General features: G+C 30.8%; 1 protein-coding gene across 4 annotated transcripts in view; it reads right to left on the bottom strand.

Annotated features, from left to right (window-relative positions):
* LOC140441409 (sorting nexin-13-like) overlaps positions 1–13,941 on the bottom strand; it is a 1,016,720-nt gene that overhangs the window by 460,321 nt on the left and 542,458 nt on the right. For 3 of the 4 annotated variants that reach the window (XM_072532120.1, XM_072532123.1, XM_072532119.1), the window contains one exon: positions 2,747–2,953. In XM_072532120.1, coding sequence (XP_072388221.1) covers positions 2,747–2,953 — 207 coding nt within the window. The remainder of the gene's footprint in view (positions 1–2,746; positions 2,954–13,941) is intronic. The other variant, XM_072532121.1, reaches the window with a different exon arrangement.

Raw genomic sequence — 13,941 nt, 5'->3', positions numbered from 1 at the left:
CCGACAGAAGTGAATACTTCTTATATCGTCTTACTACTACGTGAAGGTTAACGAAATTGTTTATCCGCTTATTCCTAAATCTAATTTTTTTTATAATAACACTACACATTTAAGTTCTTTAAAATTTAAAAATCTTGAGTTTTTTAAAATCGTAGACTAATTTTCGAAACCAAATTTTATTATCAGATGTCGCTACATTGCCGTTCTGATGAGGCCTATTGGGCCGAAATACGTATAAGCGGATGCGCATGTTTTTTTCTTCAAAAATTTCGTTTAATTATTTTTGTAATTTTTTTAAAATTAGTTAAGTATAATAATTATTTATAGTTAAATATAATATTAGTTAAATTTAATTTATTCGTCACATACATTTTCGTTATTATCTTATCTTTATTCTTAATTATTTCATTTCGATTATCATTATATTCTAAAAAGAATCATGAATAATGGGAGGGTATATTATTTATTTTCATTAAAAATTTTCCATTTGTAAAGCCTTATCTATAAACGACTCTAAAATTTCTAAAATAAACTTTTGTTTATTTTAATTAATTTTATTTAGTTTTATTTAATGATATTTAATTTTATACTTTTCATTTAATTTTATTTAATATTATTTAACTTTATTAAATCTTATTTAATTTTCTTTAATTTATTTAATTTTTTTTTATAATTTTATTTAATTGTATTTAATTTTATTTATTTTATTTAATTTAAATTAATTTTATTTAATATTATATATTATTTTTTATAATTTTATTAAATTTTTCCTAATTTTATTTATTTTTTTATAATTTTTTATTTTTTATAATTTTTTATTTTTTAGAATTTTATTTAATTTTATATAATTTGACTTAATTTTATTTAATTTTATTAAATTTTATTTTATTTTATTTAATTTATAATCCAGTCGTCAGAGACGAAAATGCCACTGAACCTATAAAAATCATACGAACAAGCTAAATTTTGCAGAGAATGTCAATTTTAGGACGCCAAAAAAGATGTAAAAATGTTTACCACTTTTACCCTCGGGCTTTTACCTAAAACGGAAAAAAATCGATTTACCAAGAATCTGTACGCCATAGAAAAAATATTTCAAATAAAAAATGTAGCTAAGATAATTTTGGACAAAAATGTTTATTAGCATTTTTTATGTAGAATGAACCGTTCTCTCAGAAACAACGCAAAATTAATGTTCAGTAAAATTTGTATCAGCTCGACTTTAAAAATTCGATATCTTTTGATCCAAGTGTGGCGCGATATTTGCCAATTTTTATGATTTTCATAAGAATTGATCTTATTATTGACAATTTATTCCTTATTAACCGGACACTGTGGAGTTTCGATAACTAAAGCCTAATCTTTAAAACATGTTTTAGTTTTGAGATTTAACAACAAATTTGAGTCATTTGAAATATGTATAAAAAAAGCTGAATTTAAACTTTCACATTACAAAAGATCTAAAACATTTAAAACTGTTCTTTTTCAATTATGCTAGTATGTATTTTAAAACTACCCATCTTCTGCTTAGGAATTACACTCAAAATCACCTTCTTGGTGGTATTTCCCGTGACGTGCAATTGTTTGTAATGTAAAAGTTTAAATTCTGCGTTGTTTAGTCATATTTCAAATGCCTCATATTTGTTGCCAGAACTCAAAATTCACATTTCATGTTATAGGTTTTGAAGACTGGTCTCTAAAAATCTAAATTTCACTATGACCGGTCAATTAAAGTGATAATTTTGATTGATCTCACGAGAATTGTAAGAAAAGGCAAAAATCATCGCACAAAGTTTATTTATTGACCAGATTTATAGAAACTGACTTAATATGCAGCAAAATACAAAAATTTCACAAGAAAGATGCACTTTTCAGCTTTAAAACGCATTTTGATTTTTGTCGATCGAGGACACTCTGATCAAAAGATATCGAATTTTTACCGTCGACTTGATACACATTTTATACACAAAACCACCAGTCGTTTCAAACGGTATTTCTGAGAGGACCATTCATTCTACGGAAAAGTACCAATTGTGTTCCAAATCATCTCAGCTACATTTTTTATTTGAACCTTTTTTTTTCTACGGCTTAGAGTTCTTGGTAAATCGATTTTTGTGAGTTTTTACCCCTCTACGAGTGGAGTTTTAAGGGGAAGTCCGGGGGTAAAAGTGGTAAACTTTTTTGGGATCACGAAATTTATATTCTCGGCAAAATTCAGCTTGTTCGTATAATTTTTAGGGGTCAAATCTCTTACAACTGGACTATTATTTCATACCAATATTTTAAAATTAAATTTAACCAAATCCATCCAATCTTTGTCGAGTAGTTTTAAAAAATATATATTATTAAAAATTATAATTAGTTTGTATATTATGTATATTACAGTATACCGCAAGATTTCTACACTCGTCTTGATTTTAAAAATGATTAGCTATTATTACGTTATTGGATTGAGTTAAGGACTACAGAATCTTTAAGTCTATAGGATCCGTCTGCAATTCTTTTTTTTTATTGAATAAAGAAAATCTAAATCAGAAGAATTGATAGTTTTCACTACATAAAACATTAATTCGTCAAAAATGAAATATGATAACGTTTGATACACTTTCTAAATTTTTAAATTTCGACGTGTAAATCGTAAAAATATAAAATAAACTAACATTTTCAAATTTTCTCCAAATCTTACAACTATAAGTAATAAGTAGCGCTATCGTAATATGTATAATACATTTTAACTGATTATTACCATGTAATAGAATTTGCATGAAAAAGTATATAAACGGCCATCCATTACCTTCAACATTTAGATAAAAGAAAAGCTCTAGCTGTTTTCCTTGAATAGTAACAAAATCAATAAAATATGAAAGGGCTATATTGTTTTTCAATATTTGGTTTAGGGTCAGATCAATTTTTTTAATACTTTCCAGCTGGATGTAATCTAATGATTGTCCATCTGAAACAAAACAAACTAATTAAAATTGTGTGCTCATTTGAGAAAATAATACTATATTTATTACATAAAAGGAGATATGCAGAACGACATCCATTAAAAAAATGCATTACCGTAATTAGGCTGTGTGTGTGTGTGTTTGGTGAGTTGGCTTGGAAACTAGTCCTTTAGCCACAGAATTGTAATGTAAGATATTAGTTTTTAAATAATGTAACCAACTTTAAATAAAAAGTTACATATTAGTTCGTATACTTCTCTACTATCTAAGGAGAGTAAATGGGTGATGTTTATGGGAGTCTGAATTTTAAGTTCTGATAGTTTTGAATACAGCTGATCTGTTTCATACCTATGTTTATCGCACTTAAAAAGAATATGGTTGATGTCACATTGTGATATATTATCGCATGAGCATACCCCAGAAGGGATAATATTTAACTTAGCCAAGTGAGCTGGGAATGCACCGTGATTGGTTTTCAGTCGTGTAATTGTGGATGTCAACTTCTTTGGCATTGCATATTTGAAAATATAGTCAACATCTTGTGGTAAGGTAGGGTGGATAGTATAATATTATTTATTTGAATTCGTTGCTATGTTTTTCCATTTTTCTTTCCAACTTATAAAAATTTTGTTATAATAATGTTGTTGTAAGTCTCTCCAATGTAAATATGGGAATATAGAGTCCAACATGGGTCGCATCTTTAGCAAGCTGGCCAACCAGTTCATTTCCCTCGATACCAATGTGACTTTTAACCCAAATAACTGTAATATCTTTCCTATATGTTTTATTTTTAATAGCACAAAGAATATTTCTTTTATGTTGAGTCATATCTGAGTTTAATCCTTTAATGACCGATAATGAATCTGATAATATTACTGCTTTATTTAAATTGTGTGAATCTAGCCAATCTAATGATTTTTCGATAGCTACCGCTTCAGCAGTATATATTGAACAATGTGATGGAAGTTTAATTTTCAAAGATTCGCTTTTATGTGGAATGTAAACTGCGCAACCTGTGGCACCATCCTCTTTTTTTGAACCATCGGTATACATTATTACGTGATCATTATAGTCACTCAATATGGATCTAAGTAAGACAAAGTTTATTTGAGGGAATTCTGTATACTTTGGTATAATGACTTTTGGTTTATTTAATGTTACCTGAAAATTAGCTTTATATATTGGTAATCTTTTTTCTTTGCCATAGATATTAGGATACTCATTAGTTTTTAAGAAAGCATCAGCAAGTGGAGGAGAATTTTTTATGCGCCAGTATTTATTTGAGAGGTTTTCAATAGATAACTCATACAGTTGACTAAGTAGATTATTATCATTTAATCTTAGCTTCAGGATATGTTTAATTGCCATAATTTCTCGACGATTTTGAAGAGGTATTTCATTACTTTCAGCAAGTAGTACAGGGCAATGAGTAGACTTCATGGTGCCCAAGCATATTCTTAGACATTTAAACTGAATGCGGTCTACAGTTAATAAGTGTGTGTTACTGGCGGCACCATACAGAATGCAACCATAGTCTACAATAGATCGCACGTAGGCTCTGTAAAACATCAATGCAACTTTAGGGTCAGCACCCCATCTTCGATTAGTGACACATTTAAGAATATTAATATCTTTTTCACACCTACTTTTTATATATTCCACATGTTTTGACCATAAGAGTTTGGGATCAAGAAGAATGTCAAGATATTTGTATTCTTTGACAATAGGTAATCATATCCAGACAACTTTATTTTGTCAGGCGTACGAATCCTATGTCTAGTGAATATCATTGTGGCTGATTTGTCAGGGGAAATGGTCAGTCCATGATTTTTTACCCAGTTATTAACGTTTTGCATGATGAATTCCAGAGCCTCCAGGCAGTCAGTATACGAGCTACGCTCTGTATAGATGCATATGTCATCAGCTTATTGGATGCAATTGATTGTGTTGTCAAAAATGCCATGAATACTTGCTGAAAATATGTTGAACAATAACGGACTTAAAACTGATCCTTGTGGAAGACCTGTATGAGCAATTCTAGGACCGTGTAGTTGGTTTAAATGATCTTTGATATATATAACACGATTATTATAAAGATGAACAATATTAGTCGCTATATTTTGAGGTAATCCTATATCATATAGTTTTTTGTGTAAAATGGTTAAGTTAACAGAATCATATGCCCCTTTTAGGTCTAAAAACAAACAGGCAAGATAATTGTTTCTGGAAAACGTTATTTGAATGTCGGTAACTAAATGTGATATTGCATCCAGTGTACCAACACTAGCCCTAAATCCATATTGTGTACTTGGAAGGATACTATAATGTTCTATAAGCCATTCTAATCGAGTCTTAATAAGTCTTTCAAATGTCTTGCATATGCAAGACATTAATGATATCGGTCTGTAAGAAGAGGAGAGTGTTTTATCTTTATTAGGTTTAAGAATTAAACAAATAACTATTTCTTTCATATGATCCACATATCTTCCATTGAAAAGCCAATCGTTGAAAATTGTTAGTAAACTTTGTTTAGCTATAAGAGGTAATTCATATATTATGTTATAAGTAATTTGATCGCGCCCCGGAGCCGAGGACTTTGAAGACTTGAGTGCAGCCTCAAATTCTTTCATATCAAAACTTTCCTGGAAAATATTGTATTTACAAGTTTTACTGTTATCCTGAATAGGAAGGTCAACATATGGCGGAGCAAATTTGTCGAGCAACTCTTCTATTAGTTCATTTGGCAGGGGATATCGTCTTGTACGGTAATTTTTATTCACTAGTTTATTAACAAAATTCCAAATTTTACTGATGGGAGTATTTTTGTTTAAAGTATTTACAAAGTTAATCCACGAACTTTTTTGTTTGTTTGTAAAGAGGAGTTTACTTTTGGCTTGAATTTGTTTGTATTTAATATAGTTTTCAAAATTTGATGCTTCAATGTATCTTTTGTATGCAACTTTTCGTGAAATGATCATATTTTTGCATTCATAATCCCACCAGACTGGAATTCGAGATTTTGGCTGAAAGGAATTTTTGATATTTATAGAAAATGAGGCAGCATCGTCAATTGTCTTTAACAGGAAGTCAAAACGTTCCGCTGAAGTGATATTATCGGTTATATTTTCGGATAATGTTTTTTCTATATGACCTTTAAAGATATTCCAGTTTGCTGAAGACTCTTTCCATTTAGATGAAGGAATTATTGTACATGGGTGATAGTCCAAGTCGATGGTGATTACTATAGGTAAGTGAGTTGAACCCAGAGTATCAGGAACAGGATCCCATGTGGTGTATCCAATTAGATTTGGTGTAACAAGGGATAGATCCACCATTGATGGAAGTTCATTAGGTCTTGTTACTTTGGTCGGTCTACAGTCGTTTAGCAGAACTAAATTACTGTTATCTAGCGCGTCTACTATACACTTGCCCTGAGCGGAATCCTTCAAGGAACCGCACCTACTGTGGTGTCCATTGAAGTCCCCACCAATGACAACCCTACCACTAAATTGAGTTAAAAGATGAATGTGTTGCTTGTGTGAGTCCATTTCAAAAGGTAGAAGAAATAATAAATTAGACTTACTCACAATCAATTTAATTTAACTAATCAGACGACCGGTTTCGCTTTCTACAATATGCAAAGCATCTTCAGGTCACGATACAACTTTTTAACTTTGTATCGTGACCTGAAGATGCTTTGCATATTGTAGAAAGCGAAACCGGTCGTCTGATTAGTTAAATTAAATTGATTGTGAGTAAGTCTAATTTATTATTTCTTCTACCTTTTGAGTTAAAAGCTTTTCCCAATCTCTATTATTGACTATTACTTTGGGTGGTTTATAAATACAAACGATTACCAATTTAATTTGTTCTATAAAAACTGCACATGTTTCAATACCTTTATTAAAGTTTTTCGTTACATTAATTTCAGTAAAACAAAGGTTATTTGATATGAGGATGGCTACACCACCGTAACCATCAGGTCTATCGCTTCTGATAACGTTGTAACCTATTAAACCAAAATTTTTACTTTTAGAAAGCCATGTTTCATTAAGCAGAATGACATCAACAACATTGTGCTCGAGATAATTAAGTAAACTAGGTTTATGTTTATTTATAGATTGACAGTTCCACTGCAGTATGTTAAATGTCCTGTTGTTCCCCATCGCTTTCAATATCTGTTAGGTTGTTCAACATTTTTTCAATTTCTTCTTTTGTATTTTTTTGTAAGTTAGGTAAAAATATTTTAGGGTTAATTTTCTTGATAATATTTTCTATCAAGGCTGGAATTTCATTGATTATTTTACATTCTATTTTTTCTTTATACGCCATAAACACGTCCCTGTAGGGATTAGGGATTATAAGTTGGAATGAGGTGTTTGTAGCATTTGGAAATCTTGGGAAAGTTGGTGCGTTTTTGACCGCAGTAGGAGAGATAGCTTTACGCTTGTTTCTTGTTTTTTTAATGGTAGGTACATAGGATTGATTTTGATTTGTACCTTCAGGGACGTTAGGGGTTAAGGCGGGGAAATTTTGTATAGTATTGAGGATATCGAATCTATTATTTGTAGTTACCTTGGCGTATGAAGGATTGTTAGCTATGGTTTCTGCCTCTTTAAAGGTAGTGTTTTCTAAAGCCATTATTGATTTTATTTTGTATTGGTGTTTAAATGCAGGACACTGTTTAGATAGTGAGTTGTGTTCAGTGGAGTTACAATGTAAACAAAATAGGGAGTTAGTGCATGTTTCATTATTATCATGAGTTTGACTACATTTTTTACAACGATTTGATGTTGATTTGCATTGCCGAGCAGTATGACCGAAACGAAAGCAATTAAAACACTGAACAACCGGATATATATATATATATATATATATATATATATATATATATATATATATATATATATATATATATATATATATATATATTGTTCAACATTAAACCTAACCAAGTCTAAATTAACAGTCTTAGGAATGCTATTTCCTTCAAATGTCAAAATAACCATCTGGCGAGGTACAAGAATTGTTTCATTATCCGAATCAATGATTTTCCGTTTTAACCTTTTTACTTCGACAACATTTTTATCTGAAACAATATTTTCTAAAATATACTTTTCATCCAAAAACGTATCGACTTCCCTAATAATTCCCTTCTTTTGAGTAAAAAATGATGGAATATACGCTACAAGTTTATTATCCTTAATAAGCTCATGTTCAATTAGAGAATTTGTTCAAGTATAAGTTTTAAAAATTACTTTTACCTTATTTCTGCCAACAGGTTTAATGTCTAGTACATCGTGTTTAAAATATTGGTTTTTAAATAGATAATGACCGACACGTACTGGTGATAAACGGGACAAGTTTTTGTCTGTAGATTCTAAAAAGACATTATAATACCCTGAATCATTTATTTTATATCTGTTATTTAAATTAATATACCTTTTGTCTTCCGTATCCATTAATGATATATTATTCTGGGGTGGCTCAACACCACCCCCCGATTCACTCATAATAATAAATAATTAGATCCTACCTTTTTTGAAGATCGGTTGGTTTATTTTCAAATTAAATACCTATTAATTTGATAATAGCACTAGTTAAGGACCCGGCACAGATTTATCGAACGATGTTCACCTGTTAACTGTCCAACGAATACTGTGGGTAATTAGGCTATTGACTATCATTTAATAAGGAACAAAGGAGTTAATGAAATTTTATTGTTTCATATAGTCAAATGACCTATAAAAATAACAAAATCGAAGAGCACTACCAAATAGAGCTTTGAGTTTTTGATATCGGGGTAAATTTGTCCACGTTTTGGATTTTTGACTAAAACTCGAACATTTGGCTTTTAACGTACGTCCTAAAAGTTTTGGTACAAAAATGATTGTCTTTAATTTTAACAAAAACAAAATAATATCAAGTTGTCTTTGGAAACAAAAGTTTGCTTACAAAGCTGAAATCTTTCGAATATTCCAGAATAAAAACATTTCACGTAGAACCATTTATAGAAGAATAGCAAAGTGCGAGCAGGGAATACCATGTCCGAATCTGTACATCTGATAAAGTGAAAAGAATATTCTGAAAATATTCTGAAAGTACATTTACTGCACGTCAGAGAGATTGGTAAGTAGAGCAAAAAACCAGGTTAAAATGTTAACGAGGCGATTGAAACTGGCTCGTCAATACAGATTTTGATGATGATGATGATGATGATAGTGTGTTTGGCATGGAAACCAGTCCTTTTGCCACAGATTTTTAAATGATTTATGTTATGTTTATCAATTAAAAACTTGATTGTACTAAATTTATATTATATATCCGGATGCATATAAGTGATTACATATGAGTTCGTATATACATTTTTGATTCAATGACAGTAGGTGGGTTATGTTTACTGGAAGTTGCACATTACTTTTAACTAGGTTTTCATAAAACGTAGATGAGAGTGCTTTATTTTTAATACATCCAAACAGGATGTGATTAACATCACACTGGGAAATATTATCGCATAAACACTTTCCTGATTCTATAATGTTTAATCTAGCCAGGTGAGCAGGAACAGCACCGTGACCAGTTTTTAATCTTGTGATAGTTGCTGCTGATCGTTTAGATATATTATAATGGAATATGTGTGGTAATTCTGTTAGGGATGGTAACGTAGGATGGATCTTGTAATAATGATTATTTGAAGTATTCGCCAATATTTTCCATCTGTCTTGCCAGTTAAAATTTATTTTTTTAGTATAAAAATTGATTAGGTCTGATACTGTGTAAATATGTTCTTGTATACCTGAATGAGTAGAATCCTTAGCGAGCTCGTCTACTATTTCATTACCTTTTATCCCGGAGTGACTTTTTGCCCAAATAAATGTTATATCTTTGTTTCTCATTTTTTGTTTAATGTCACATATCAGCTCACATGTTTTATGGTTTAACTCAGTATTATTAAGTCCACTAAGAATTGACTTAGAGTCTGAGATGATCACAGCATCTTGCAAATTTGCGTGCTCTAGCCAATCCAGAGCTTTCCTAATAGCTACCGCTTCTGCAGTGTAAATAGAGCAATGTGGAGGAAGCTTTATTTTAAGTGATTTGTTTTTGGAAGGAATATACACTGCAGACCCTACTTTCCCATCGTTCAGTTTAGAACCATCTGTGTAAATTATAGTTTCATTAGTATATTCACTCAATATGGAGTTCAACAGCTTGTTATTTATTTGATGTGAATCTGAATATTTCGGAAATATAATATTTAATTTTTTTAAGATTGTATTAAATTCTAATTTATAAGATGGTTTAATATAATTTGTTGAAAGTGTAACCGGTAAATCATTGGTTTCCAGAAAGGCATCTGCTAATGGTGGTGAATTTTTTATTCTCCAATAATTGTTTACTAGATTTTGAATGGATAACTCATACAGCATACTTAGTAGGCCACTTGTTCTAGCCCTTAATTTTAATACATATTTTGTTGCTAATAAATTTCTACGATATTCTAATGGCATTTCATTACTTTCAGCAAGTAACAGGGGGCATGGTGTTGATTTCATAGCACCCAAAGTTAATCTCAAACTTTTAAACTGAATACGATCTATTTTTAGTAAATGTGTTTTGCTTGCTGATCCGTATAACACACATCCGTAATCCAAAATTGATCGCACGTAGGTCCTGTAAAACATCAATGCAACTTTGGGATCAGCACCCCATTTTCTGCAAGTGACACATTTAAGAAGATTAATGCCTTTCTCACATCTTTTTTTTACATATTGGACATGTTTAGACCATAGTAATTTGGGGTCTAGGATTATACCAAGATATTTATATTCAGTGACAACGGGTATATCATATCCTGACAGGTGTAGACTATCAGGCGTACGTAACCTATGTCTTGTAAATATCATAATGGCAGATTTTTCTGGGGATATAGTAAGTTCGTGGTCTTTAGTCCAATTATCTACTAGTTTCATGATGTGTTCCAGGACCTCCACACAATCGTCATATGAATCACGGACGGAGTAAATACATATATCATCGGCGTACTGTATACATTTTATGGAATCAACAAAAATGTCGTGTATACTTGCCGAAAATATGTTGAAGAGAATTGGGCTTAATACAGACCCCTGTGGTAATCCTGTATGAGTTATTCGTGGACCATATAACTGATTACTATGGTCTCTGATATATAAAGTTCGGTTGCTAAAAAGATTAACTATATTAGCGGATAAATTTGTGGAAAACCCCAGTTTGCATAACTTTGAATGCATTACTGTTAAATTAACACAGTCGTAAGCGCCTTTAAGGTCTAGAAAGAAACATGCTAAATATTTATTTTTTGAAAAATTTAGTTGGATATCTGTTGTTAAGTGACTTATTGCATCTAGTGTTCCCAGACCAGATCGAAATCCGTATTGAGTGCTTGGCAAAAGATTATAGTGTTCGACTGTCCAGTTAAGACGATTTTTAATAATTCTTTCGAAAGTTTTTGTTATACAAGACAATAGAGAAATGGGTCGATAAGACGATGAGAGAGTTTTGTCTTTGTTGGGTTTGATAAAAAGACATATAATTGTTTCTTTCATTTTGTCAATGTAATTTCCTTTCAAAAGCCAATCATTAAATATTTTTAATAAATGATTTTTTGCCTTATCGGGAAGGTGGTTAATTATGGAATAAGTAATATAATCTTTCCCGGGCGCAGTAGATTTTAATATTTTAATAGCTGCATCCAGTTCTTGGATGTTTATTGGATTTTCTAGTAATTTAAATTTACTGGAATTGCATATTGATACGTGTTTTAATTGGTCTTGAACGTATGGTGGAGCGAACTTGTCAAGTAACTCTTCTATTAGCTCTGTTGAAATTGGTTGTGTCTTTGAATGATAATTTTTGTTAGCCATTTTATTAACAAATTTCCATATTTTGTTGAGCGGTGTATTTTTATTGATAGTATTTACAAAGTTGATCCAAGATGTTTTTTGTTTTTTCATAAAAACAACTTTGCATTTGGCTTGGATGTGTTTAAATTTTAGATAATTTTCAAGATTTGAGACAATATTATACTCTCGAAAAGCTTTTTTTCGACACGATATTAAATTTTTACATTCGTCGTCCCACCATACGGGAAGACCGGATTTTGGTTGAAATGATTTTTGAGTAATCATAGCAGAGTCTGCAGCTTCGCTAATTGTTTTTATTAAGTTATTAAACATTTCCAAAGATGTAACATCTATAGAATGAGTATCTAGAAGGCATTTTTCTAAGTAATTTTCAAATATAGACCAGTTCGCTGAAGACTCTTTCCATTTTGTGGAGGTATGGATTGTTCTTGGGGAATATTTCAAATCTAGGGTGATTTGGATAGGGATGTGGATTGTACCTAGTGAGTCATTTAGAGGATTCCAGGTAGTAAAGCCTGTTAAATGAGGAGATACTAATGTCAAGTCTATCATTGAAGGACGTTCGTTTGGTCTGGATATTTTGGTTGGTCTTCCGTCATTGAGTAAAATTAGATTAGTATTGTCTAAAGCGTCAGCTAAAATATTACCTTGTGCACTATCCTGTATGGAACCCCACCTACAGTGATGACTATTAAAGTCGCCTCCAATTAAAACTCTGCCTTTAATTTGTCCAAATAAATTTTCCCAATCTTTGGATGAGACATATATTTTAGGAGGTTTGTAAACACATACTATTGATAATTTAACTTGTTCTAGAAAAACACCGCAAACCTCTATATTTGGATTATAATTTGTTTTGAATTTTATATCTGAAAAGGAAATGTTGTTTGCAACTAAAACAGCAACGCCTCCATAGCCATCACGTCGATCAACTCTAACATTATTAAAACCTTTAATATATAAATTTTTATTTTGTGACAACCAAGTTTCGTTCAGAAGAATGACATCAATTGTATGACTTTCTAGAAAATTAAGCAAATTAGTCTTTTGTTTTATAATAGATTGGCAGTTCCACTGAAGAATATTAAGTGTTCTATGATTCCCCATCACTATCGTTGTCTGATAAACAAGAAAGTATATTTCTGATTTCATTTTGAGTGACTTTTTGGAATTCAACTGAGACTAGTTTGGGGTCAATTTGTTTAATTATTCTTTCTAAAGCAAATGGAATTTCTTGTAGAATTTGTAATTGTATTTTTTCTTTATATGCTATAAACTCATTACGATATGGGTTAGGAATTATAGGATGTGACACTGATTTTGTTTTAGAAGTTGAAGGAAATTGTAAGGCAGTTTTACATTGAGTCGGGGATATGGCTTTTCGTTTAAGAGGATTAGAAGTTTGTTTAGGTTTAGGAACGAATGAATTGTTTACTGTACGGTCATTTGCCGCAGTCGGGAGTTGGGGAAAGTTATTTAGGTTACTAAGCAATTCAAATTTATTATGTGTCGTGATTTTGGCATAGGATGGATTTTTTGCTAAAAACTCAGCTTCTTTAAATGTAGTATTCTCAATCGCCATTATTTTTTTAATATTATATTGATGTTGATAAGCTGGGCATTGTTTCGTTAGAGTCGTATGATCGTTTGTTTTACAGTGAAGACAATATTGTGAGTTACTACAACGGGAGTTGTCTTCGTGTTCTTTGCCACAATTTTTGCATAAGCTGAAAGTGGACTTACACTGTCTGAGAGTATGACCAAATTTAAAACAATTTAAACACTGTACCACAGGGTATATGTATTGTTCAACTTGAAACCTTACCAAATCTAACGTAATATATTGAGGAATAATATTTCCTTCAAATGTTAAAATTACCATTTGCCTAGGAACAAAAATAGTTTCATTATCTGAATCAATAAGTTTTCTTTTCATACGTCTTACCTCGGTTATTTTTTGGTCGGAAATAATATTATTCATCATATAATTTTCGTCCAAAAAAGTATCAACTTGTCTAATTATTCCTTTTTTGTGATTAAAAAAATTCGGAATGTAAGCAATAAATTTGTTAGAAATAATTATGTCG

Source organism: Diabrotica undecimpunctata, chromosome 5 (genome assembly GCF_040954645.1).
Source record: "Diabrotica undecimpunctata isolate CICGRU chromosome 5, icDiaUnde3, whole genome shotgun sequence".
Taxonomy (NCBI): domain Eukaryota; kingdom Metazoa; phylum Arthropoda; class Insecta; order Coleoptera; family Chrysomelidae; genus Diabrotica; species Diabrotica undecimpunctata.
The sequence above is the reverse complement of the archived record's forward strand: the minus strand, read 5'-3'. Positions and strand labels throughout refer to the sequence as shown.